The following is a 27,295-nucleotide window of genomic DNA, read 5'->3' on the forward strand; positions in this document are numbered from 1 at the left end:
TCAATTATTTATTAATGGACTGTGACTACAGAGAACTTTAAAACTAAAATCCAAAAAGTACTATCTATGCAATAAATAAAACAAATAAACAAAGAATTTTGGATGCAATGGAATGGCCCTTCAGCATTAGGAAACAGATTTTCACTGAAATGTTTGACTTCTATCGTGTTTCTATACCAATCATCACTCATGAAGACTGTCGTTGTTGCTGCGGGTCTGTAATTTATTAATTATTTGTTTGTGCAGATTGGATTTTCCAAATCAAAACAAATCAGCGCCCCAGAGGCATACGATTTCCCGCCGTTTCAGTCTCCAGTCCAGAAGGTGGCGCTAAAACACACGTTTAACACCATTAAACCTCAGAGGAAGAAGATTAGTTTCACTGCGAGGTCTGTGTTGTTTTGTCGGGATGCTGGTTTAACAAAAACGGCTAGAAATGTCTCTCCTGTAAATAAAGAAGTATAGTTTTTGGACCAGGACGGTAAAATTGTAATATTTTCGTCCTCGTAGTTTTGAAGCAAGCAGAAATATCTGGAGTAGTATCATCTGAACTGAGATCTGCTGCTGTGAAGATGATGTTTCTTAAAGAGGAGAGTGAGGAGAACATGATTGAACCAAAAACATGGAGAATAAAACAAGAAGAACCAGAAACACTGAAGATAAAACACGAGGAACCAGAAACATGGAGAATAAAACAGGAGGAACAAGAAGGTTTGTGTTTATTCTTCTCTAATGACTTTCTGTGGTACATCTACAGATTGTACCACAGAAGGCGTAGATTATCATTAAGATAATAACTTCAATCCATATTTCAAACTGCTTACGGAAATGTGAGTAAACTGACACCGGGAAAATAAAATTTTTACTTTAATAAGAATTAAAGTTGCTTTTTAGAATGACAAAGCTTTGTTTTACGTCAGTAAGCCGCTATTTAAGTTAAGTGGCAAGGAAGCGCCTGTAAATACTACGGCAACGCGCATGGACAAATGCGCACGTGCATTTCAGCTGTCATCGATCACGATTGCACTTTGCAAATTACAAAAAAAAAACATCCCCAAAAAACGTAGTCGTACACCAACTGAGACGAGAAGGTATTGGAACAGATACAGAACTACAATAATATATATATAAATATAAAACGCGTGTCTTTTCCGAGATGGAGAGAGCTTCGTGCAAACCTTGGACTGGACAGAGACTCCGTTCTCGTGTGTTTTAAAAGACGGGAATTATTTATTGTGCAAGTAATATTCGTGTACAGGTGATTTAATAGACGAAGACCTTGAGTTGAGTCACCTCCTGAAAAACTCCTGGTCTCCCCATCAAGCACTCACTGGATCCGTCCCGGAGTTTGGCTGAATGGATTCAAAAACTGTAAAACTTGACCGTTTTACTCTAGATCATTTGGAAAATTAGCCTATTTGCACCCTCAGATTCCCAATATATTCCAAATAGCTGTATCTGGGCCAAATATTTTCCTGTCCTATCAAACCATACGTCAATGGAAACGTTATTTATATAGCTTTTAGGTTATGAATACATCTCAGTTTACAATTTTGACCTGTTTGACCGCGCTCCAGGGCACATACCTGACAGCATCGTCACGACGCGGAATTTAACTAGATGTCTGATCTGTAATAATTAGTGATTTGTGATGTGTAATGTGATGTGGAAGTTCAAGTTCGGTCAGATTTAGTCTCAGAAGTGTTCTCCTAATAGCATGAATAGAACATATTAATTGAATTGTTACTTTACGGAATACGATTAAAGAACAAACCTTGTTTGCTGGAGCATTCAGTGTGTTTTTAGATATGGTCGTGGGTCCGTGTTAAAAAGGGATAGTTTTGACGTTGTTCTTCTGTACATAAATAATTTAACCCTTTCATTTTTTTTTCCCATGCACCAATTCATTTTCATTTTAGGCCTGATGAAAATCAAAGAAGAAAGACAAGATGTGCATGAAGTGGAGGAGAAATATCGGGATCAGAGAGAACGTGAGGTCGATGGAGAAACGTCAGTGAATTGCAGCATTCAAAAAACTGAGGTCAAAAGGCCTTTCAGCTGCTCTCAGTGTGGGAAGTGTTTTACGCAGAAAGTGAGCCTTGAGAATCACATGTTAATTCACGCTGGAATAAAGCCTTTGAGCTGCTCTCAGTGCGGAAGGCGTTTTAGACAGAAATCAAGTCTTGATAATCACATGTTAATTCATGCTGGAAAGAAGTCTTTCAGCTGCTCTCAGTGCGGAAAGAGCTTCACGCATAAATCAAACCATCAGAGGCACATGTTGATTCATGCTGGGAAAAAGCCTTTTTTCTGCTCTCAGTGCGGAAAGACGTTTAGAGACAAATCAAACCTTAAGAACCACATGTTAATTCACGCCGGGATAAAGTCTTTCAGCTGCTCTGAGTGCGGAAAGACTTTCACTCAGAAAGGACAACTTAACAATCATCTGGTAACGCACTCTTCAGAAAAGCCTTTCCGCTGCTCTCAGTGCGGGAAGAGTTTCACGCAGAAATCCAACCTTCAGAGGCACATGTTACTTCACGCTGGCTGAAAGCTTTTCATCTACTACTTTTACTGTAGAAAGAATTTTTATAAAAGCCTTTCAGCTGCTCTCCATTTGGAAAGACCTTTATCGGAAAACTCCAGTGTTCTTCCCTCAACTTAATTTAGAAACCCCCATACCACCATTTTATGCCACTATACTTACTTGTGTAACTAATCATGTAAATATGGAAAATATGGAAGTGTGGCTTCTACATTCATGGATCCTAAGGAATGAATGGTATAAGCTAAATGCTAACATATAGTGGTGCCGTGTGCTAGAGCGATCTGACAAGGAAGAGGTTGGTATAAACTTGTCCATTTGAGGGAAAAAACATAGTAGAATATGGAAAAATGCTGCAGTTCTCCTTTAAGGATACATGTTAAAGGGGTCGTTGGACGCCCAATTTCCACAAGTTGATATTGATTGACTGTTATTGTGACATCCAACTGCTGCAGACACTTAGACATTCTTGTCTAATCCTGTTTAAGCGTGAAGACGGCTCAGAGCCGGTTTGTGCTAAAACAGTAAAACATGGGGCCTGGGTTTGTGATCTCAACGGCTTGGTCTGAGAAAGGGGTTATAATTTATAACACTGAATGGATTTTTATCATTATAGGGTGATGGTTCCATGACGCATTTAAAAGTGAATTTTGCGTTCGTTTTACCTTAATAAACGTATTTGTTGCATCAACAATGTAGCGCATCAGACAACCTAAGATTCAGACAGAATAAGTATCGAGTTCCACTAAGAGGCACAAGACAAGGTGGATGATCGTGAATCAGATCCCACAACCAGTCTGAAGTAAGCCTGACCAACTTTGAACAGTTTGCAGCATTAAAACAAAAGAACACTTGATAATTCAACTCAGGATGGAGATGAGAAGCACGGCACGACCAACACGTGTGAAAACATGATCGAAATCACAAGCTAAAGACTTCTTTGGACTGACTTCCCCAACTAGAAGACAAGAACCAGATGAAGATTCCCACTAGACCCTTTTGTTCCTCACAGAACACTCGCATTCATAGAACGACACAGAGACGTCTTTAACATGCATCAGATCAACCAAAATAATGCTAAAAGGACTCAGTCGCATAACTTTCATGTATGTTACCCAAACAACTGACTATCATGTTCTAATCACTTGTCTGTCATTTTTAATTAATATTAAATAGTTCATACATTTCCATTCGCGTTTGTTATCTTTGTGTTTGAGAATATTCTTATAGAAATGTCTAAATTATACTTGAGTGTGACAACTCAGATTACGTGATTAATAAGGTAACACAATGATGTTTGTATTGGGAGAGAAACATAGCAACCATCTGAGCTGAGACAGTATGCTTACATGGATGACGATATTCAGATTTTAGCACGATTAAGACAATACTGTGATTGAGAATCTACCATGTAAACAGATTTTGGTCATACTGGAAATAAACACAAATTGGCTTGAGACATAGAAGTATTCCTGTTGTGCATTATTGAAGTGCAGTATGGACACGTACACACCTTTATCACACTATTACCATTGTGTAGGAATTTTAACTGCATTTTGCGTCAGGATACACACAACAGTGGTCAACCGTCATGTCGACAGCAAACAAAATAGCCTGTTTTAAACAACGCCATTACCTGTTTGCCCAAATCTGTATGTGGTACCCTAATGAAGAATGACAAAACCTACAGAGAATGCAGTTTATTGTGCTTCTGTGATTCTCGGCTAACGTCTAGCATTCTCGATGATTGAGTGAAAATGGTTTGTACCTGCTCATGTAAGCGGAGCAGGACCGACGCTGGCCATCCCTGGCCTACACCAACTTCACTCAACTACACCTTGATTGCTGTGAACAAAGGAGCTGGTCAAAGAGCTTGTGCCACATATTAAGAGGAATCACTTTAACAACCATATTATAGAGTCAATGGGAAACACAGTCCCCACCCAGCCCCAGACATGCATCAGGCAGAAGGTTCGGTAGAAGAAGAGGTCCAGGGTTTGCCCATCTGCCAAAGACTGACAGGTCAGCAGCTGGTGTTCGGTGTCGTGGCAAGACATGGCGCTGTACCTGTGTGATTTTATTTATATCTCATTCACTAGTTGCACTCCAGATAGTTCCAATGTTATTGGTAATCAGTGATGTGTGACAAATAAACATTTAGTATGCGGGACTAACATTTAATAAACACTTAATTCTTTTGTTTTTTTTGGCCCATGTATATAAACTTAATGTAGTAACACAAAACCTAGGGAAAAAAACTAAATATTAATTAGTGGTCATTGTCAAATGTTAAAAATATATAAATAAATATGAATTGTCTGCTCACTGCACTGGTGAATGAAATCTAACAATTTATTTGCCAACAGTTAATCATTATTTAGGCTAATTCAAGTATGTTTTCCTTCGCCGCTGCAACGAAACCTTTAGGAAGAAGTAGCACTGAACCAAATGAAAAAATGTTTTTGCTTGTGTGAAGAAGCAAGACACCGTGAACTGCTCGCCTCTCCTCAGAAACTCAAAGTCATCGGCAATCAATGGAAGATTATCAAAAACGCGCCATATAGATACAAGAAGTCAAGAAGACCTAAATAAACAAACAGTACACATTATCTTTATTTTATCTTCAGATGCTCCCGCTGTAGCTGCAGTCAGATGGAACAAAGTCTTTGAACTCTACCATAGACTCAACAAGTCATGTACAGTGACATTCATTAACGCCTTCCAAAAAAAACATAATAATCTGTGGCAATGGCGTTTTCTGTAAAAAATCCTGCTGTGATCTGATTGGTTAACTGAGTCCTAATAGAACACCTGTGGCTTCTTACTAATTAAGCTTTGGCTACATTTTAGTTTGTGAGTCTGAAGCCATTTTTACTGGATCTTTATTGGATCTAGCGACATTAAACATTAGGCCTAAGCCTACATGAAAACTCACCAAACTTGTGTTTTTTATGTTCTTGTACTTTGTTATAGGCTTAGACAGTTCAGAAACTTCATCCTCAGGCAATGTGCTATTCATGAGCCGATGCAGTTGTATTACTTTTTTTTCTGATTAACTTATAGAAATATAAATGTTAATTCTATTTATGGTAACCGACAGACGGCCGTAAAGCCATTATTAACCGATAAGCATATGTTAATTTATATGTTTCTTTTCCAGGTATTAATTTTATAGCTACATGCTAAAAGCAGCATAAGCATCAGGACATTTACACAATTTTAGACACAGCAATATAAGTATGATTTAAAGAGCTGCTTTGATTTAACGTTGCTTTGACGACGAGCGACACTGAAGCTGCTTACAGGCTAATTCTGTCATGCGACGCGTTTATTTGCGTTAAAGTCCATTTTCTCGTAAACTAATTTTTGCGACATTTGAAGTATCCATACAGAATTTATGCGCTAAAGTTAAAAGGAAAATATCGATAAAGGGCTCTTCCGACAGCAATATCGGTAAAAAATTAACATTTTTCCCCGCAAAAACCTGGCTACTGTTGTGTCTTGCTCACTTTTTTAATAACTGGGACTATCCCAACAAACACAGAACGTTCCCAGATAAGAACGATCTAGGGAACGTTCCCTGTATGATATTTTTAGGTTTGATTTTATTACTTACAAATAACATGCACGGAACATTCTGGGAAGGTTCTTTTTTTTATTTTTATAATAGTTCGGATTGCGACTCGCGGAATTCTATGTCAAGCAGTTCTGGTCTGTTAAATACACCGCTGTCTGGTCGGGTGTTTAAGCACTGCTGCTGCACAGGACCTGTGCTGGACTCAACTTTAAACTCTTTTGCGTCTCTGTGTCAAAAAACCTGCTCGTGATGCACAAAGCCGTTTCCCTAAACCGCCGCACAACTCCGATATCTCCCGCCAAGAGGAAAATGAGTTTGACGCAATGATTATGCAAACGGTTATGAAAGTTATTTTATTTCAGTTAGTTTTTGTTTGTTTTAGTTTAGTTTAGTTTTACGGAATGACAAAATGAGACACCCACATTTTTTTCTATAAGAACATTTACTTAAATATGTCAACAAAATCTTAAAACTCACTTCATTCACTGTTTCGATTTATGCTCTAAAATGTGTGCACATTAGCACAGTATTTCGCCTTAAAACTCTCTATGAAATGAGATAGATGCACAAACTGTTTAGATGGGCATGCCAAAACCTATACATTTGTGTTGCCAAAGTGCTGGAAACATCAGATAAGGACAGATTGAAGTTTTTATCCTCTATACGGTGAACTGATGTCCACGGAATTATTGACCCTCCTCGCTCTCCAGTCCAGCGGGGGGCGCTAAAACACGCGCGTTTGTTTGCGGGACACCATTAAACCTCAGAAGAAGAAGATTAGTTTCACTGCGGTGTCTGTTATTTTGCTGCTTAAATACAACTATTTAGAATTGGGTTTTTGTGTGTGTACATAAAAATATAGATTTTTTTTTAACCAACCCGATAAATACATGTAGTCTCATCCTCAAAGTTGTGTCTGACTTTGGAAGCAAGCAGTTCCTGAAGGAGTATCATCTGAGCTGAGATCTACTGAGATGGTGTTGGTCAAAGAGGAGAGTAAGGAGAACACGAGTGAACCAGAAGAGTGGAGAATCAAACAGGAGGAACCAGAAACCTGGACGATAAAACAGGAGGAACCAGAGCCCTGGAGAATAAAAGACGAGGAACCAGAAACCTGGAGAATAAAAGACGAGGAACCAGAAACCTGGAGAATAAAAGACGAGGAACCAGAAACCTGGAGAATAAAAGACGAGGAACCAGAAACCTGGAGAATAAAAGACGAGGAACAAGGAGGTTGGTTAATTTAATACTTAAGTTACCGTTTGTGGAACACACAAAGTTTTAGGGTTAAGCGCAATAACATCCCATAAGCCTTTCATTTCAGTAAACCTTCATTCTTATCTACCATTCATTCAGACTAAACAGTTTATTCATCACGGTCATTAGATTGTGATAAGCAATGAAAATGCATGGATGAGAAATAAAACATTTAAAAGCACCATACAATGATAAATTAATAAAAAAATTCAAATAAATGGTAAATGAGAAAAACTGTTGTAAATTTTCACTTTTATTTTTTTTTTTTTTTTTTGGTTTCAGAGCTGATCGAGCATACCAAGGAGAAAAAAGCACAGAGTGAAGTTGAGGAAAAAATCATGTGAAAGGTGACGAAATCCCCAAACGGAGAGATTTAAAGAAAAAAAGAGCCAAAACATCTTTCACCTGCACTCGGTGTGGAAAAAGTTTCACATGGAAACACAGTCTTGAGCTTCACATGAGGGTTCACACCGGAGAGAAACTGTTCACTTGTGACCAGTGCGGGAAGAGCTTCACACAGTCCTCAAGCCTCAAGAAACACAAGAACATTCACACCGGAGAGAAACCGTACTCCTGTAATCAATGTGGGAAGAGTTTCACACAAAAAGGACACCTTACGGCACATACAAGAGTTCACACCGGAGAGAAACCATACACTTGTGATCAGTGCGGGAAGAGCTTCTCGCAGTCGGCAAACCTTAAGGATCACATGATCATTCACACTGGCGGGGATCGGCACGCGTGCGATCAGTGCGGAAAAACGTTTATGTGGGCTGCGGTCCTGAGGAAACACCTGAACATTCATAGAAAGGAGAAGCAGCATCCATGTCATCTGTGCGGAAAGAGTTTTTCATGTATAGACCATTTGAAAGCACACCAGAAGATACATGCTGGTCTGAGAGAGTACATGTGCATTGAGTGCAAAAAGACTTTTACTTTAGCTCAGCATTTGAAACGGCACCAGAGGATCCACACCGGAGAGAAACCTTACAAGTGCTCACGCTGCGACAAGAGGTTCATCCAGTCACATCATCTGAAAACACACGAGATGATCCACACCGGAGAGAAACCGTACGAGTGCTCATGCTGTGACAAGAGGTTCAGACGGCCGGGAAACCTGCAAAGACATGAGAGAATTCACACTGGAGAAAAATCCCGTAAGTGACCCTGGAGCGTGCAGTGCATGTTTAAATCGCAGGCTTATTCGCGATGCAATATTCTCAGCACGATTTTTGAAGATTATAATTAATGTTGGTATGTTGTGCAGCCCTAGACTGAACTGTGCGAGTGTGTCGTTAGCTTTCCCTTACACTGCTTTTATGGGCTTTGTGAAGTATCACAATAGAAACGAATGATACAAACGCTGAATTTTAAAATAAAAATGCATTGATTTGAAAAACTCTCTTGCTGTGTTTTTTGATTTAAAAGGGTTAATAAGGAGCTGTGGTTAACAGTGACTTTATAAGAACTAAAGGGCATTATTATGTGCGACGCAAAATGGTAAAGTATCTGATGCGAAACGGAGGACAAGCTGTTATGAATTCACTGTAAGTTGGAGCTTGTTGCTTTATTAAGCTACAAGTTGTTACTAAATGGGAGAGCTAGATGTTTGCCAGTGATGCTGGTTTGGATGATGACTTTAGGGTAAGTCAAGTCTGTTCCTGAAAGAGCTGCAATTTACTCTGTGAGCCTACGCTTTGCTAAACCCAGGGTTTGTTTCGGTGTCCTCCTCCGTTTTATGTTTAAATAGCACACTGCAGAAATGCTTTACCTGCTGAGATTTTTCTTATTTCAAGTTTAAATGTAAAAAATTAAGATGCATTTTCTATGGATGATATACGGTCTAATTTAGTCTTGTTTCCTGGGGATTTTTCTTTTGAAAAGCAAACATGAAAAGTTGTCAACAAGTTGTAACCTCTTGGGTTTTATTTTTAGCTGTTAATGCGTCATGGGCAGCTATAAATGCTGAAAGATATAAAGGTTTTAGAGTAACATATGCTCCCCCCAGATGACGTCTATTTCAGCAGGACAATGAAAAACTTTTTAAGTCTTTTTAAGAGTGCTGAATTGGTCTGCCTGCATCCAGATCCTTTCACCTAGAGAGAACATTTGGAGCATCATTAAACAAGAACAAAAATGTTACGGGTTAAACTCTTTAGCAGCTGGAAAGGTTTATCAGGCAGGATTGTGATCAAACCCCAACACCGAAACTCCAGAAACGTATAACCTTATAAGAGGAGATGCTGCACCGTCTCAACTATTGTGAGATCTGTAGCAGACATCTAACTTGAAATGAGCAAATTTTTACTTTTGTACTAAAAATATTGGCAAATGATATTTGAAAGTTTATTCATTTTATTCAAATTCAAAAAACATATCTGGAATACCACATCCACCACAAAGACAATACATGTATAGCAATTTTGATTGGACCATCCCATTAATAGTGTTTCTAGTAGTCATGTGACTGGTTAGGACAGATTTACCCAGATGACGTTTTATTGCTTGATGCATTTTTGCAGCATCAGATCTGAAAGAGCTGGATCTAAAGTAAAATATGTATCAATTACTTCACATTACCACAACTAGGCTGATGCCGGTATCACATTTATAAGTTGCGATTAATTGCTCATGCTTTCGTCATGGTGTAGAGTATTATCACCATATTGAAATTTAGCTGCAAAATGTCGCAATGCAATGTAACGTTTAATAAAAATTTTTTTGGTTATTCTAAAAACATATTGCAAATATGTTCATAGCGTATCGATTTATTTAATAATTAAGTAAATATAATTCATTAAGTGAATCTTTGCCTCGTTTCATGCAGATATTTATTTTATCTACAAGTTGCACAAAACTGATCCATGTATGCACCATCTTTGTTTGGATCATGATTGAATGCAACAATTTATGTACTTATTAATTTATGTTTGTGTTCATTTGATTTGAGGCTTGTTTGAAAATTTTAGTTTTGTTGCATACGTTTTATATTAAATTAAACTGAGGACAATATAGGAGCAATCGAAATGAACAAAAGAGCAGTGCTATGCAAGTGCTGCATTATTATATTATTACAGTTATATTTAAATCTCAAAGAAACATGCAGCATTTGTCCAAGTAATAATAAAAGGACACATTTAATTAATAATTTGTACGTGTAATATCTGTTTAAAAAACAAGTGAATTGAATCGTTAGATCCCCAATCAAAACCACTGTTAAAACAGGGTTCACTTACATAATTTCACATCTCATGTTCCTGACAAGTGAACTGTTGATGCTTTTATTTTAGAGTTTCCCGAAGAAAGCGAGGAGAACAAAAAAATGAGTGACGCTGAGGAGAAAAAACGTGTCAGAACTGGAGAAAAACCTCGGAGCTGCTCTCAAACCAAACAGAAAGCCTAAAGAAGGCAGGAAGACTTTCACCTGCCCTCATTGTGGAAAGAGTTTCTTATACAAAACTAAGTTTGACGTTCACTTGAGAGTTACTGGAGAGAGACCGTTCACTTCCGATCAGTGCGGGAATGGTTTCAAACGCTTATCAAACCTCAAGGCACACATGAGCATCCACACCGGAGAGAAACAACACGCATGCCATCAGTGCGGGAAGAGTTTCAGACAAAAAGGAAGCCTTACGTTACATATGAGAGTTCACACAAGTGAGAAAACTGATCCATGTATGCACCATCTTTGTGTGGAAAGCGATTACAGTGCAACAGTTTATGTACTTAAAATTTATGTTTGTGAACATCCATTTGACTTGTTTGAAAATTTTAGTTTTGTTCATACGTTTTACATTAAATTAAACTGAGGACAATATAGGTCAATCGGGTGCATGAAAACACAGAGAGTGCTATGCAAGTGCTGCATTAAACCGCACAGTTGTGATCAAATGTCAAAGAAACATGCAGCACTTGTCCAAGCACATTTAATTAATAATTTGTACCTATCTGTTTAAAAACAAGTGAATTGAATTCATAACAGAATCAGAAACCAGTTTGTCTTTACACTGTGGGAAGGGTTTCCCAGACTCGTCACAGCTTGAAGATCACTTGAACATCCGCACCAGAGAGAAACTGCATTCAGTCCTGAAGAAACACCTTGGGCTTCATACGAAGGAGAAAATGCCTGCTGGTGAGAGAGAGCACAGGTGCTACGATTGTGACAAGACTTTTTCTTCAGTGAGCCATTTAAAACGGCACCAGAGGATCCACACTAGAGAAAAACCTCATGAGTGTTCACACTGTGATTCAGTCAGTCGTCAAACCTGAAAATACACGAGAGGATCCACACCGGAGAGAGACCTTGTGAGTGTTCACAGTGCGGCAAGAGATTCAGTAGGTCAGGAGACCTGAAAACACACGAGAGGATCCACACCGGAGAGAAACCGTACACTTGTGACCAGTGTGAGAAGAGCTTCACGCGCTCATCCCAGCTTAAAGAACACACAAACATCCACACCGGAGAAAAACCATATAAGTGTTCGCACTGCAACAGGAGATTCAGTAGGTCAGGAGATCTGAACAAACACGAGAGGATCCACACCGGAGAGAAACCTTATCACTGCGCTGCATGTGGGAAGCGCTTCACTTGTTCTTCTGTTCTACGCAGGCACACAAAAAACATTCACAGGGATGTGTTTAGCTGTATGTGTAAGACGTCTGTATCGTATCGTTGTTTCTTCTTGATGGATCTTGCGCTTTGGCAGCCTGAAAGTGATATTTGAATAAATCTGAAAACAACTTTGCATTTTTGTGTGTACGGCCAATCCATATGTTTTGTGAAATGATGATGATGATGATTTCTGGTTGCGGACAATTAAAATGTCTCCACAATTTACTTTTGAGGAAATATCATAGCATCATGCTACAGCACACATTCTGTAAGCTGCAGTTCTGAGGTCTCAGTGAAATGCAACACACAGTCATGGCCATAAATATTGGCACCCTTGGTAAACATGATCAAAGAAGGCTTTAAAAATGTATCTGCATTGTAAATCCTTTTAAACTTTTATTTACAAAAAAAATTCATTTAATTGGATTGGACAAGAAAAATACTGTATGTTTGATACATACATCAATTTTTTTTCTCTGCCAAGATGAGGCGCTTTAAAGCGAGAGAAAAAGCAGGACACTTTTTTTTATTTTAATATGAGCTCGTATTTAAGGCTTTTGAAAAATCGTGTCGCCGCACATAAATAAAAGTATGTAAAACACATCCTACCCGACACTAACTTCATTACACATCACTAAAACCTCAACTGCGTTTGTAAACAAACACAAAGCGGAAGTTAGCTTAGGGCCGGGTGCGTGCGCTCGAAGAAACCGCAATTATTAAATGTTACCTTTTTATTAATATATTATCTTTACTTTTTACGTTTTATCAACAACTTTCATGGTCTGCTGATTGTATTTGCATTAGGGAGAAAAGTAGTTTTACTATTATACTTTTAATCTCTAAATTTCATCAGTATAAGTAAATTTTCCACCACATATGTTTTGATTTTTTTTATATATATCCAATTTAATTGCGATAGAGTAATCAGGTCATCAGCATTTTACAGTTTTTTTGCTCTTATTGTTATTAATAATTATTATTATAATATCAAGGCTAACTCTTATCATTGTCACGTGCTTAATTTCTATATGCTGCAATGTTAGGTGATTTCATTGAAATGTTACGGTAAAAATTCTAATCCTCACACGCGAAAACTCACGCTTAAAATCGGCTTTAAAAAAAATCCCATTCTCTCTTCTCTTCAGTCTCCAGTCCAGCGGGTGGCGCGAAAACACGCGTTTGTTTGTCAAACACCATTAAACCTCAGAGGAAGAAGAAGTTTAGTTTCACCGCGATCTCTGTGGTTTTGTCCAGATGCTGCTTTAACGCAAAGTCAAAGAAATGTTTCTGTAAATACAGAAATACAAATTTCGAATCTGTTTCATGCATATAATATTCTCATCCTCAAAGTCGTGACTAAGTTTTGAAGAAAACAGAGATCTGCTGCTGTGAAGATGATGTTTGTTAAAGAAGAGAGTGAGGAGAACATGATTGAACCAGAAACATGGAGAATAAAACACGAGGAACCAGAAACATGGAAAATAAAACACGAGGAACCAGAAACATGGAAAATAAAACACGAGGAACCAGAAGCCTGGAGAATAAAACACGAGAAACAAGGAGGTTGGTGTTTATTCTTAATTCATTGCTTGACACAGTTATTTATTATACTTTATTACTGTAATTATTCATTGTTTATGTATTTTATATGTGATTGCCATGGAGTAACAATTTGATTATTTTATGTAGATAAATGTTCAGTTAGTACTTTTATTTGGACCAGGCTCCATAGTTTAGCATGCATATCATTTGCTGATTAATTTGGCAATTTACACATTCAAGCGATTTTAAACCACAAGAAGAAGAAAGCTCAGAAGTAATTTACACAGCATGTGAATACAATTCTTCACTTATATATGAATGTATATATTTATATATGAGATGTGTTTAAAAGTGTAATTAGTCTGTGGTGTAAAGAAGTATATTTTAAATACCGATTAATCAGTTAAATAATTGTTGATTAGTTCATTGTAATCATCAATATAATAATTTGTTGTAGCCCCAGTACACACACGTTTTCTTTTTTCCAATTGTACCAATTGATTCCCTTTTATTCATTTTAGACCTGATGAATGTGAAGGACGAAAGACAAGATCTGAATGAATTGGAGAAACCTCAGGATCAAAAAGATCATAATGTAAATGAACAAAGCAGCACTGAAGTCAGAAAACCTTTCAGCTGCTCTCAGTGTGGAAAAGCTTTCACGTGTAAGAAAAGCCTGAGGAATCACATGTTAATTCACGCCGGGATAAAGCCTTTTACCTGCTCTCAGTGTGGAAAGAGTTTTACCAGGAAAAGTCAACTTAAGGATCACATGCATATCCACTCTTCAGAAAAACCTTTCAGCTGCTCTCAGTGCGGAAAGAGTTTCACGCGTAAAACAAACCTTAAGACTCACATGTTAATTCATTCTGGGATAAAGCCTTTCAGCTGCTCTGAGTGCGGAAGGAGTTTTACAAAGAAAGAACACCTTAAGAATCATTCGGCTACTCACTCTTTAGAAAAGCCTTTCAGCTGCTCTCAGTGCGGAAAGTCTTTTGTGAGTAAAGAAAGCTTTAAGATTCACACGTTAGTTCATGCTGGAATAAAGCCTTTCAGCTGCTCTGAGTGTGGAAAGACTTTTACGAAGAAAAGACAACTTACAGATCATCTGGTAACTCACTCTTCAGAAAAACCTTTCGTCTGCTCTCAGTGCGGAAAGTCTTTCACTTGTAAAACAAACCTTATGACTCACATGTTAATTCACGCCGGGATAAAGCCTTTTACCTGCTCTGAGTGCGGGAAGAGTTTTATCAGGAAAAGTCAACTTAAGGATCACATGCATATCCACTCTTCAGAAAAACCTTTCAGCTGCTCTCAGTGCGGAAAGAGTTTCATACGTAAACCAAACCTTAAGACTCACATGTTAATTCACGATGGAATAAAGCCTTTCAGCTGCTCTAACTGCGGAAAGAGTTTTACAAAGAAAGAATACCTTAAGAAGCATTTGGCTACTCACTCTTTAGAAAAGCCTTTCAGCTGCTCTCAGTGCGGAAGGAGCTTTACAAAGAAAAGTCAACTTACAGATCATCTGGTAACTCACTCTTCAGAAAAACCTTTCGTCTGCTCTCAGTGCGGAAAGTCTTTCACTCGTAAATCAAACCTTAAGAATCACATGTTAATTCACGCCGGGATAAAGCCTTTTACCTGCTCTGAGTGTGGGAAGAGTTTTACCAGGAAAAGTCAACTTAAGGATCACATGCATATCCACCCTTCAGCTGCTCTCAGTGAGGAAAGTCTTTCAAACATAAAGAAAGCCTCAAGACTCCAATGTTAATTCATGCCGGGATAAAGTCCTTTCAACTGCTCTCAATGTGGAAGGACACCTTAAGGGCCATTTGCTAACTCACTCTTCGGAAAAGCCTTTTCACCTGTCAGTGCGGAAAGTTTTTCCCACGTAAAACAAACCTTAAGACTCACATGTTAATTTATGCTGGGATAAAGCCTTTCAGCTGCTCTGAGTGCGGAAAGACTTTTACACAGAAAGTGCAACTTGAGAGTCACTTGGTAAGTCACTCTTCAGAAAAGAGTTTCATCTGCTCTCAGTGCAGAAAGTCTTTTAGCTACGAAGGAAGCCTTACGACACACTTGAGAATTCACAGTGGGCACAACGGATAGTAACCCTAGATCTTAACAATAAATTAAAGCAAAGATGACCGCTAGAACTGAGAACTCCATCGAGAATATTCCATCTCAGAGATGATATCAGTCACTCGGTATGTACGTTGAATGAAGGTAAAATCTTTTAATATTCATGAACTTCCAGAGAAAGCTCGCCCCACACGCTGCGTCTGGTGTGGACACCCAAACTGCTTGCAAGCGCTTGAATTGTCGCATTGCGTGTAGTAAGGACATAACGTTATGGCTGTTTTCTGTTTTCCTTCACATGTAATGGAAACCTTAAAAATCACATTGTAGTTCATACTGGACTAAAGCCTTTGATGCAAACCTCGGGAGCTTGGCAGAAAGGTCTTGGTGTACAGAGAGAAGAGCAGCGCTGAGAGAACATAACCCTGAGGTGCACCGGTGCAGATCGGTCAGAAAGCTATGAACAGAGAGCTAGGCTAGCTCAGTATGTAGGAGTGTTGGGATGATTGTGTTGAAAGCAGTATTTTTGTGGTTTTTTTTGCTATTTGGATCTAAACTTTTTCTTGCTCAACTTCTCTGAACGATTAGTTTCATGTTCTGTTTACATGTAACACACTGCTACACAAATAAATGTACTGTTTAAATTGAAGTGTGCATATTCTTTTTCTGTGTACTATAATATCACAATTCACGTGTATGATTTCCTGTAAACTACCACAGATTATGCTCATGCGCATGCTTTCCCCCGGATGTAAGCATGCATATACGTTGCATTGTGATACTCTCTAAGTTGAACAGGAAGGCAGGGGAAATTGGCTTGAGCTTGTTTTTTAATCTTCCACGTTCACATGCATAGAAATGGAAGTGAATGTAACTTGAAATTTAGATGCAAAAACAAGGGAGACTTGATGTAGGGCAGTTGTAGTTTTATATTTTTTGGATACAATCCGGGTTAGCACCCAGACATCTCTTTCAGACAGCTTCCTCTTGCGTCCTAGTTACTCCTGTTGGATGTGGTTGGTCCTTCTAGGTCCCCTGGATACCGTGTCTCTTGATACGTCACAAACGCTTGCTGTCTGGGTCACCGATGCGCCAGCAAGACGAGAACCAACAATTTGTTCTCTTTTGAACTCACATAATGTTGTGTGCATTGCTATATTTTAAGCAAAACTGTGCTATTACTCTGATAATTAAACCTCTACAATCTGCTCTTACTGGTGGAGTGTGCAATCAATGAAGACTGATCAGATTTAGCTTTGGCATTGGCCTGTTTCAGTTTCATTGTCCAACCCCTGTATGTATGTATGTGTGTCCAGGTTCTTCCGAGCATGTTCAATTGTAGCAAAGCAATGCACTTATGTATGAAAAATATCTTTATTTAAAATGTTATAAACTGTTTTATCTCACTTCTGTTGACTGTCGTATGCAGAAGACATTCCAGGCGGATGATGCAGGACTTCGGCGTAGCTCATGCACAAATAATTATTGTTGATTGCCGAAGCATGGAGACGGACAGCAAGACAAAATGCAGACCACAAATTAGAAGCATAAAATGAGGATTTGTAAAGAGAAATGTGATGACGCCATTGTTTACGATACAACTGGAGCACATGCAATGGCGGGAGATTTAGACATTTCCACATTTTGCACTAAAGGTGGTTTAGCCAATCACAACACACTAGGCCTAATAACCAATTTCATGCCAGAGGGGCTTTTTAGAATCTCTAAAATTATACCCCAATTATAAAACAATCAAACCAAAAAAAAAATTCACCTACCCCTTTGAAATGTATTTAACCATGAGACCGAAAGGAACGCATTAAACCCACAGGTTTTCTCAATCAGAGCAATCAGCCAGACACCGACAGAGAACTCAAGATGCAACACACACACACACACACACACACACACACACACACAAGAGTAGCATCCAAGTGTGTCGTTTGCTGGGAGATCTTAACCCTATAGTACACAGAGAAGGAATAGACACATTTGTTTGTATCCAGTACATTTATTTGTGTAGAAATGCATTTCATGCAAAAACTAATTTTGCATTCATAGCTGCACATCAGATTTGAAACTTTTCCATGTAAAGTCACATACAGTGAAACAGTTTGCAAAAAACCGTTCAGAGGAAGCCGAACTATAAAGATTATAATTCTAGGCTTGAGACAAACTGACAGTGAACTGTAAATGAATATCAAAATGCACGTTTTCAGTATTTCATTGAAAATGGTTATGAATGACAAAAAGCAAACAAAATCTCATGAAAAACAACGGCAAAACGAAATAATAATAATATTATTAATAATGACAGAAATACACTCTCCACCTTGCAAGTGAGGCTATGTTGCTTCACGTTATTTCCGTCACACGTTTTTCTGTATAGAGTACTTGGCTCGCCCCACACTCACACCACAGTTTTCACTCTCAAGCATTATTTTCACGTGCCCTTAGAAATCTGTCCGGATCGGTTCACGTTCCCTACACCACAGTGAGTTCAGCTTTCTTTTTAAAACCCTTCTCACACAGATCAGGCTAAATTCTCTCTTTACCATTAAGTCCTTGGTTACAGAGGAAACACTTCTCACACAGAGCAGGTGAAAAGCTTTTTCCCAGCGTGAATTAACATGTGACTCTTAAGGCATTCTTTACGTTTGAAAGTGTTCCCGCACTGAGAGCAGCTGAAAGGTTTTCCTGTAGAGTGAGTTATCAGGTGAACCGTGAGATGTCCTTTCTGCGTGAAACTCTTTCCGCACTGAGAGCAGGTAAAAGACTTTATTCCATTGTGAATCAACATGTGATTCTTCAGGCATCCTTTCCGTTTGAACGTGTTTCCGCACTGAGAGCAGGAATAAGGCTTTTTCCCGCTATGAATTATCATGTGATTGTTGAGGCTTGCTTTGCGCGTGAACGTGTTTCCGCACTGAGGGCAGGAGAAAGGCTTTTCTGAAGAGTGAACGCGCATATGATCATTAAGTTTTTTTTCGTGCGAGAAGCTCCTTCCGCACTGAGAGCAGCTGAATGGCTTTTTTAAAGAGTGAATGAGCATATGATCATTGAACTGGTTTCTCTGAGTAAAACTCCTTCCGCACTGAGAGCAGCTGAAAGGCTTTTCTGAAGAATGGGTCACCAGATGAATCTTGAGGTGTCCTTTCTGCACAAAACTCTTTCCGCACTGAGAGCAGACGAACGGCTTTATCCCAGCGTGAATCAACATGTGTTTCTTCAGGCTTCCTTTACATGTAAAAGTGTTTCCGCACTGAGAGCAGCTGAAAGGCTTTTCCCCGCTATGAATTATCATGTGGTTTTTAAGGTTTGCTTTACGCGTGAAGGTTTTTCCGCACTGATGGCAGGGGAAAGGCTTTTCTGAAGAGTGAACAAGCATATGATCGCTGAGTTGCTTTTTCTGTGTAAAACTCTTCCCACACTCAGAGCAGGTGAAAGGCTTTATTCCAGCGTGGATTAATGCGTGGTATGTAAGGCTTCTTTTATGTTTGAAAGTGTTTCCACATTCAGAGCAGCTGAAAGGCCTTATGACTTCTGTCTTTTCAGTTTTGGAGCAATTTACCGATTGTTCTTCATCATCTTTCTGATCCTGATGCTTCTCCTCCCCTTCATTCAGATCTTGTCTTTCCTCTTTCACTTTCATCAGGCCTGAAATGAAAACAAATATTGAGAATGAATTTGGGACAGTTGGAAAACAAGACATTTTTTACAAATCATTCTTTTAAATATTTTATGCACTGAAATCAATGAGATATTGGTAGTCAGGGCAAATGAATAAAGTGAGGTGTACATTCTTTTTCTGTCATTAAAAATTAATCTTGCCACTGCATTAATTTTAAAGGTTTGAAAGAACTGGCAAGATAGCATTACAATAGTCCAGCCTGAAGAGAAGCTTGAACAAGCATGTGAAGCATGTTCTTAAAGAAAGGGCCTGATCTTCTTGATGATGAGTAAAGTAATCTGCAGGACCCAATAGTTTTAGCAATGTGGTCTGAAAAAAAAGCTGATCATCAATCATACCTAATGGTTTTTGAATTATTTATTGTTGATGTGCCTAACTGGATGGTTATATTGTGATGAAACAATGCCTTTAATGGAACCACAAGCAGTTCTGTCTTGGCATGTTTGAATCAAAGGGGATAGTCCTTTATCCCTTAGGGTATAGACAAGCTGAGATGCAAGCTGAGATGCTGTGATCATCGGGCTGGGATGAGAGGTTGAACTGAGTGTCATCAGTATAGCAGTGATATGAAAAGCCATGTTTCTAAATGACAGAACCTAGTCAAGTAGACAAAGAAGAGGTACACAAACAGCCCTGGTACATTCAACCAAGACTGCCTTGCTCTCATTTGTTAAAGTCCTAGGACTGATTCTAAATCTCCAATGGTCATCTACCAGCTGTTTTTGATATGGTTAACCACCAAATCCTCCTGTAAACCCTATTGACAAAGGACTTCTCAGGAATCACACTCCAGTTGTTCAAGTCCTAACTATCAGATAGGTCCTTCAAGTTATCTTGGAGACGTGAGACGTCCAAGTCGCAACATCCAACAAAAGGGGTGCATCAGGGCTCAGTTACTGAAACACTTTTCTTCTCCGTCTACATGCTATCATTAGGTTCTGCAATTCAGAAACATGGCTTTTCCTATCACCGCTGTGCTAATGACATTTAACTCTCGCTCTCATTCCATCCTGATGTTTCAACGATAGCTGATCGCACCTCAGCTTGTCCAACAGATATTTCTTGCTGGATGAAGGACAATCAGTCAAAACTCAAACTCAAACTCGCCAAGATAGTACTGCTTGTTGTTCAAACCCATTGTTCACAATTTCATTATATGAAAATGTAATCATTACTGGGTATCTTCTGAAATCCTGTACTGACTAACTAGCCCCCATCTTCACATAGATCCTCAACAGTTCACTGGAGCTGTGTGCAGTCTACTCTACTTGAAATGCTTCACCAATATTCCCATCTCAAAGGAAACCTAAAATTACATGACTAAATGACTAAAGACCTGTGTCTTTAATATCTGTGGTCATAATGGCCTTTGGAAAACTAGTACTGGCCCAACTGAAGGACATTTCTGGACCCTTGCTGGGCAAACAGCAAACAGAGCAAACAGCTCTGTAGAAGTTGCACTACACACCATGGTCTAGACAGACCAAGGACTTCAGCTCAGATTTTAACACTACTATTCCAAACCTCCTCATGCTCAAATTAACTTGGTTCTCTGTGCCCACCTTCATCTGATGGATCAGCAGATCCTGACAGACCAGCAAAAACTATTAAATCTGGAACATTTCTCATGCAGTACTCTTTTTCTATCACTGGTACGCCTCAGGGCTGTGTTCCCTCCCCACTGCTTTTCTCCTTGTACACTCCCTGCACTTTAAAGGACCCCTCTGTCAAGCTCGAGATGTTTGCAGATGATGAGTGTGCTTAACCTGGGGCTGAACATGTTCATTACAGTGGAGATTATCGTGGGCTTTATGTGAAACATCCTGGACAGCGCTGTAACAACAGTGGAGTCATTTAGGTTCCTGGGCACCACCATCTCTCAGGAACTGAACTAGGACATTCACATTAGAGAGAGACTGTATTTCCTTTATCACTTGAGGAAGTTCAACCTGCCACAGAAGTTCCTGAAACAGTTCTACTCTGCCATCACTGAATCCATCCTCTGCACGTCTATAACTGTCTAGTTCAGCTCAGTTACCAAATCTGACCCCATAAGACTACAGAGGGTAGTCAGGGCCGCTGAACTATTCTTTTATTATATGTGTTTTGTATTGTCACTGTCATTTTTTTTGTTTTTGGAAAAGTCTATGTGGAAGTGCACCAAAACATTAGTCATTAAGGTTTCTAGAGCTATTGTGACCCGTGGGATTAAAAAAATAATACTTATGAATCTTATATGTTATGAGTCTATTATTCAAATATAAAAAATCATAAATAAAATCAAATCTTTTGAATGATTCATTCATCAAATTAAAATGTACAGTCACTGGTAGCCAATGGCATAACATAACATACATTAACATACATCTTTCAGCATAACATTAGTACCATTTTAATCGCGGCTACAAACAGTCTGCAACTTTTTAATGCGATTATTTAATGTTTGTAATGCAGAAATGTAGCCTACTGTTTTGAAGCTCTTTTAAACATAAAGCTGACACTGATGTGCTCTACTTGGATCAGCAGCTTGTTTAAATATCAAGAATAAACACCAACCTTCTTGTTCCTCGTTTTTTATTCTTAAAGATTCTGGTTCCTCCCGTTTTATTCTCCAGGTTTCTGGGTTCTTGGGATTTATTCTCCATGTTTCTGGTTCACTCGTGCTCTCTTCACTCTCCTCTTTAACAAACACCATCTTCACAGCAGCAGATCTCAGTTCAGATGATTCTCCTCCAGATATTCCTGCTCGCTTCAAAACTCAGTCACGGCTGTGAATATCACGGGTTTTTACTGACTGGATTCAAAAACGCTAAACTATCTTTCTAACAGTTTGTATTAAAACGACACCAGGACAAAACGACAGACATCAGGGAGAAACTGGTCGTCTTCTTCTTCCTCGTTGTTACTGACGGATCACGATCACAAACAGAGCATTACCGCCATCTATTGAGCCTTTCCCAGATCTATCAGGACTCCAGCTTTCGATGTTACTGAGTGTTCAGCTTCTTCTTCTGCAGCTCAAATCCCTCCCAGCCCAGAGAAGAGGAATAGCAGTAATAATAATAATAATAATAATAATAATAATAATAATAATAACCTAGAATTAGTTGACATCTTTTTAGAAATTGTTTAACACATACTGGATTCTCTTTTAATATGAATTGCTGCTCACCGTTCCTCTGAAGTTTGGGGTTGTGTCTACTTCTTTTCTCTGTATATAGCCTACCAATCAGTCCTGTTATTATGTCTTCCCATTATCTGCATTGCTAAATTAATTCCTTACTCTACCATTGCCCTTTAACTTACACTCACCGGCCACTTTATTAGCTGCACCTGTCCAACTGCTCGTCAATGCTAATTTCTAATCAGCCAATCACATGGAAGCAACTCAATGCATTTAGGCATGTAGACATGGTGAAGACGATCTGCTGCCGTTCAAACCGAGCATCAGAATGGGGAAGAAAAGTGATTTTAGTGACTTTGAACGTGGCATGGTTGTTGGTGCCAGACGGGCTTGCCTGAGTATTTCAGAAACTGCTGATAGTGGGATTTTCACACATAAGCATCTCTAGGTAGGGTCAGAATTTGGCGTCAACAACATGAAAGCTTGGATCCATCCTGTCTTGTATCAACGGTTCAGGCTGGTGGTGGTGTAATGGTGTGGGGGATATTTTCTTGGCAAACTTTGGGCCCAATAATACCAACTGAGCATCGTGTCAACTCCACAGCCTACCTGAGTATTGTTGCTGACCATGTCCATCCCTTTATGACCACAGTGTCCCATCTTCAGATGGCTACTTCAAGCAGGATAATGCATCATGTCATAAAGCGTGAATCATCTCAGACTGGTTTCTTGGTCATGACCATGAGTTCACTGAACTCAAACGGCCTCCACAGTCACCAGATCTCTATTTTTGGGATGTGGTGGAACGAGAGGATCGCTTTATGGATGTGTATCCAACAAATCTGCAGCAACCGCGTGATGCTATGATGTCAATATGGACTAAAATCTCTGAGGAATGTTTCCAGTACCTTGTTGAATCTATGTCACGAAGGATTAAGGCGGTTCTGAAGGCAAAAGGGGGTCCAACCCGGTACTGGTAAGGTGTACCTAATAAAGTGGCCGGTGAGTGTATGTTTAGTTTAATTAATAAAGACACACAGCAAATGTTATATTTTACCTAGATATTAGTTAGAATATAAAATTCTATTTTTGACCATACTTTATAATATATAACCAAAAATATTTATATAGCTTCGGCGCATACATGATCCCTCAGTTGATTTAACCAAATATATAGTCAAATATATCTCCTCACACAAATGGAGTGCAAATACTACTTTTATTATATATTCTATAGGTTATTTTTTACAGTGTAGAAACACAAAAATAGACTATGGCGTGTTTGTTATATATATGATGGGTAGGATTAGGTTTGTGGGGTAGATGTGTATCGTATGCATGTGAAAACTACATTCTACATGCACGTCAAACACATGCGTGTCATATATATATATATATATATATATATATATATATATATATATATATATATATATATATATATATATATATATATATATATATATATATACAAGATTTTTGTATAAATACAAGTTTATGTTTTTTATGTAGTGTACTATTTATACACCTTTTCATGAGACCTATCATTTAGAAAAAAATTCTACTCCTCAGAAATCTATATAAATACATAGTCTGATGTGCTTCTCACAAAACAGTTTGGATTATTCTCAAAGTTGAAAACCGTTATAATTCTTAATATTTCTGTGTTCAAGATAAAAACGGCCTATATGTCACACATGTGGACTCTTTTTGTCCTGTGCCATGTGTTCGGTGTGACTTCATTTCTGTTTATTGTCTTCAGCTGTGTCTCGTTTATTAAGTATTTACGTTGTGTATTTAAGTCCAGTGTGTATGAATTCAGTTTGTCCCACTTCGTCTCTTAAAGGTATGCTTTATGTTCTTCCTGCCTGTTTGCAAGGATATTGTTTATTTTGTGTTTGGAAGATGAAAAGACTGATTTCGTTCTCCTCTAGTGCTCCATCTCTCACAAACCACACCGTGACACTTTATAACTTAATGCTTTTATTTCACAAAGCTGAACCAAAATCATTTTTGTGACTGTAAATATATTTATACTTTTTACAGATCACTTGTTTCTGAACATATGATTGCATTATTGAATAAAACAAAAGACAAATCATTCTTGACAGGAAAGGACGGTATGTAAAATATAACACTTACATCAACATCTCCATTTTCAGCACATTTAGATGAATCATGCATCAACTTTACAGACAGTACAAAAGTCCTTATGATCCTTAAAGATTTGCTACTGCTTGTTAAGAAGTTTATAAAACGTCGGTACATTATTTATTTTAAAACAGCAGCGCCACAGACTGAAATCAAGTTTAAAACAAACTCCCTCTTATCTATTTATTAGCTTGTCAGCTTCTTCCGTGTTGGCTGGAATGTCAAATGTTTTGTCTCGTGTAGTACATGTCACGTTCACATTACTTACAAGTCTTATAACTCTATTAGCTAATGAAAGTAACATTTGAGCCACAGCAATAAAATGACGCTCGAATGCCTGATAGAGTTCTTTAGCTTTCCTCCACATTCTCTCAATGAAGCGCTCCTCTCTTTCCTCATCGCGTCTCGATTTCTGTGCATACTGAAACATCTCGTTCGTGTAGTACCCTCCGTTCTTCTCGGTCATCTTGTCAATCTTCTGCAGCAGTTCATTCACCTGCTTTCTGTTTCTGGGGTCTTTGTTGTTCATGACGTGGTATCTTCCTCCACACTGCTGAACAAATCGGCTGAGCGTTTGATTCTCTCTGATGAGATCTTCCACGCTCCTTCCCTCCAGCTGATCGCTGTGGGTGAATATAGGGATGGTGTACTTTGCCACTTCTTCTCCGTAAATTCTTTCAATGTTTTTAATGTTATGTTCATCTTCCTGTTTGATTTTCCCAGTGAGCGACACCACGTACAAGAAGGCGTGAGGCCCTGGACCGCAGAGGGCAACGCTGTTCGCCATATTTAGCGCCAAGTCTTCAGGTTTTGCAGTTGAATCCAGAAATCCCGGAGTATCAACAACGGACACTTTTTGCGTAGAACATTTTGATCTACGAAATCCACACTCTTTCGTCACTGAGCTAAAGCTGTGCTCAGATTTAAAGGCATTTTCTTTCAGTATGGTGTTCCCTGTGGCACTCTTTCCAGAGCCGGTGTTCCCCAGAAGAATTAACCTTCTCTCACTGCTGCTGCTTTCATCCTCCGCCGGCGACTGTCTCTGTAGAAAACCTTCTGTCTCTGGAACTGTTGAACAAAGAAAAAGTTCAATATTAATACTGACTAGCTGTTACTGTTTCCTATAATATAACTTATTTATAAACAAATGAATTTGTTAAAGGTATGAAAACAGAAAAAAAACTACTTGCATCTCTGAGGCTGAACCGTTCTGATGGATTCAATTAATTTTTTCACTTGGCGCTGTTCAGAATCTTGTGCGACATTATTAAAAACAAAATATCTCTCGACAAATTTATGGACAATTTTTTTCAGATCCTGTGATTCTTCTATTAAATCCTCTATGGTCTGGCCTTCTCTCTCCAGCTCATCTCCTCTGGTGAAAATGATCCAGGTGTTCTTCATGAGCCAGTCTGGGAAATAATCTTCAATCATCTCAACCGTTTTTTTCTCTTCTTGAGTCAGTCTGTCAGGTCTGATCACCAGCAGAATCACAAGCGGGTCTGGTGTGCTCAACTTAGGAAGCTCGTCATTTCTCGTATACATCTCCTCGAGGCTCAGTTCATTTTCTGGGTCAAAGAATCCCGGTGTATCGTAGACGGTAAGAGTGGCTCCTCCTTCGGTAATGCTTTCCCGCTTAACCTCTTGCGTTACGGTTTTAAAACTCATCTTTGAAAGGAAAGCTTTTCTACCCAAGATGGTGTTTCCAGTAGCACTTTTCCCATTTCCGGTTTTTCCCAGTAAGACGACATGATAATGAAGAGAAGAGGATGACTTGTCTTCAGACGCGTCTCTAGATGCCATCTTTTAAAATGATCTACGGCTGTGGATGAAAGTACATCACATTCAGCCAGTTATGAAAACTTAATTCAGCATTTTTCTTTGAAAATATTAATTTAGTCAAACAATACAAAGATATAGTAATTGCTCTGCTGTAATCATTTAGAATGGGTTGGGGCTCAATGGCAAATTATAATGGACAAAATACACAAATACGCCCTTTAATAAAAGTTTAAAACTGTAAATTTACAAATGTATTCATAAAACTGCATGACGCCTGCAAAATGCTGTAAGCACTCCATTTAAAACATTCAGGCTTTGGTTAGAAGTGTCTTTCAAGTGCAGTAGAAATGCATTTTTGAGTTTCACTATGCCAAAATAAGGACAACAACAAAACACTGCCGTATTGTGCTGCGGCCATTTTACAACAAGGCTTTTTTAAAGAAAACAAATTGACGATATAGTATTTCCACAGTAAAAATATAGCTTATGTCACTGTCTAACAAATCGTTACCGATTTAATAAAAATCAATGGTTAGCTGTAGACTACAAAATGTTTTTAGCCTGAAGCTGCTGATCTAACTTCTAGATTATGTGTGTGACGTTCTTGCCGATGTCTGCGGAAAGCTGTAGGCATCCCCCCTTAAAAAAAACATAATTTAGCTCACTATGAGCAAACTTACCTTAGATAATATGCGGATTTTCGAGCATGTGTGTCGTGATGCATTAGTTTACCAAAAATGCGTGTTTTACAGACGTAGGCCTATTTTCCCAGATCAGTTTCTCTTTCTCGGGTGTCGTGTTCATCACTCGTTTCCTTGCGTCATCTGTCTCATCAGTTGCTGGGAAAAAGGTTTTCGATCCGAGAGGCGCTCTTTCCTTTCACTGTAATCCAAGACTAGCTACAATACAAGTTACACGCTTCTTTT

General features: G+C 38.7%; 4 protein-coding genes and 1 pseudogene across 4 annotated transcripts; 3 read left to right on the top strand and 2 right to left on the bottom strand.

The window, feature by feature from the left end:
• Positions 1 to 370: 370 nt before the first annotated feature.
• On the top strand, positions 371 to 10,977 carry LOC122332610 (zinc finger protein 708-like). The gene is made up of 5 exons (XM_043229957.1): positions 371 to 711; positions 1,920 to 2,542; positions 7,052 to 7,355; positions 7,709 to 8,536; positions 10,670 to 10,977. The coding sequence occupies exons 1-5, from the start codon at positions 573 to 575 to the stop codon at positions 10,780 to 10,782; spliced, it is 2,007 nt and encodes a 668-aa protein (XP_043085892.1). The 5' UTR covers positions 371 to 572; the 3' UTR covers positions 10,783 to 10,977.
• LOC122332617 lies at positions 10,937 to 12,120 on the top strand (annotated as a pseudogene).
• Positions 12,121 to 12,130: 10 nt separating this feature from the next.
• On the top strand, positions 12,131 to 16,270 carry LOC122330066 (gastrula zinc finger protein XlCGF57.1-like). Its single transcript, XM_043226875.1, has 2 exons — positions 12,131 to 13,557; positions 14,058 to 16,270. The coding sequence occupies exons 1-2, from the start codon at positions 13,389 to 13,391 to the stop codon at positions 15,308 to 15,310; spliced, it is 1,422 nt and encodes a 473-aa protein (XP_043082810.1). The 5' UTR covers positions 12,131 to 13,388; the 3' UTR covers positions 15,311 to 16,270.
• A 152-nt stretch (positions 16,271 to 16,422) lies between these two features.
• Positions 16,423 to 22,307, bottom strand: LOC122330129 (gastrula zinc finger protein XlCGF57.1-like). The gene is made up of 2 exons (XM_043226969.1): positions 21,869 to 22,307; positions 16,423 to 19,278 (listed from the first exon to the last, which is right to left on the bottom strand). The coding sequence occupies exons 1-2, from the start codon at positions 22,005 to 22,007 to the stop codon at positions 18,209 to 18,211; spliced, it is 1,209 nt and encodes a 402-aa protein (XP_043082904.1). The 5' UTR covers positions 22,008 to 22,307; the 3' UTR covers positions 16,423 to 18,208.
• A 2,092-nt stretch (positions 22,308 to 24,399) lies between these two features.
• LOC122330038 (GTPase IMAP family member 8-like) lies at positions 24,400 to 27,187 on the bottom strand. The gene is made up of 3 exons (XM_043226826.1): positions 27,050 to 27,187; positions 25,778 to 26,409; positions 24,400 to 25,655 (listed from the first exon to the last, which is right to left on the bottom strand). The coding sequence occupies exons 2-3, from the start codon at positions 26,388 to 26,390 to the stop codon at positions 24,763 to 24,765; spliced, it is 1,506 nt and encodes a 501-aa protein (XP_043082761.1). The 5' UTR covers positions 26,391 to 26,409; positions 27,050 to 27,187; the 3' UTR covers positions 24,400 to 24,762.
• Positions 27,188 to 27,295: the final 108 nt, after the last annotated feature.

Source organism: Puntigrus tetrazona, chromosome 3 (genome assembly GCF_018831695.1).
Source record: "Puntigrus tetrazona isolate hp1 chromosome 3, ASM1883169v1, whole genome shotgun sequence".
NCBI classification, from domain to species: Eukaryota; Metazoa; Chordata; class Actinopteri; order Cypriniformes; family Cyprinidae; genus Puntigrus; species Puntigrus tetrazona.

Excerpts from the sequence above, each read along its gene's own strand:
- LOC122332610 (XM_043229957.1), top strand. The coding sequence starts at position 573 with ATGATGTTTCTTAAAGAGGAGAGTGAGGAGAACATGATTGAACCAAAA. Across the intron at positions 712-1,919 it reads AAAACAGGAGGAACAAGAAG|GCCTGATGAAAATCAAAGAA; the intron begins GTTTGTGTTTAT and ends TTTTCATTTTAG. Across the intron at positions 7,356-7,708 it reads AAAAGACGAGGAACAAGGAG|GAAAAAATCATGTGAAAGGT; the intron begins GTTGGTTAATTT and ends AGTGAAGTTGAG.
- LOC122330038 (XM_043226826.1), bottom strand. The coding sequence starts at position 26,390 with ATGGCATCTAGAGACGCGTCTGAAGACAAGTCATCCTCTTCTCTTCAT. Across the intron at positions 25,656-25,777 it reads AACGGTTCAGCCTCAGAGAT|TTCCAGAGACAGAAGGTTTT; the intron begins GCAAGTAGTTTT and ends TTTGTTCAACAG.
- LOC122330066 (XM_043226875.1), top strand. The coding sequence starts at position 13,389 with ATGATGTTTGTTAAAGAAGAGAGTGAGGAGAACATGATTGAACCAGAA. Across the intron at positions 13,558-14,057 it reads AAAACACGAGAAACAAGGAG|ACCTGATGAATGTGAAGGAC; the intron begins GTTGGTGTTTAT and ends TATTCATTTTAG.
- LOC122330129 (XM_043226969.1), bottom strand. The coding sequence starts at position 22,007 with ATGGTGTTTGTTAAAGAGGAGAGTGAAGAGAGCACGAGTGAACCAGAA. Across the intron at positions 19,279-21,868 it reads AAAAAACGAGGAACAAGAAG|GCCTGATGAAAGTGAAAGAG; the intron begins GTTGGTGTTTAT and ends TTTTCATTTCAG.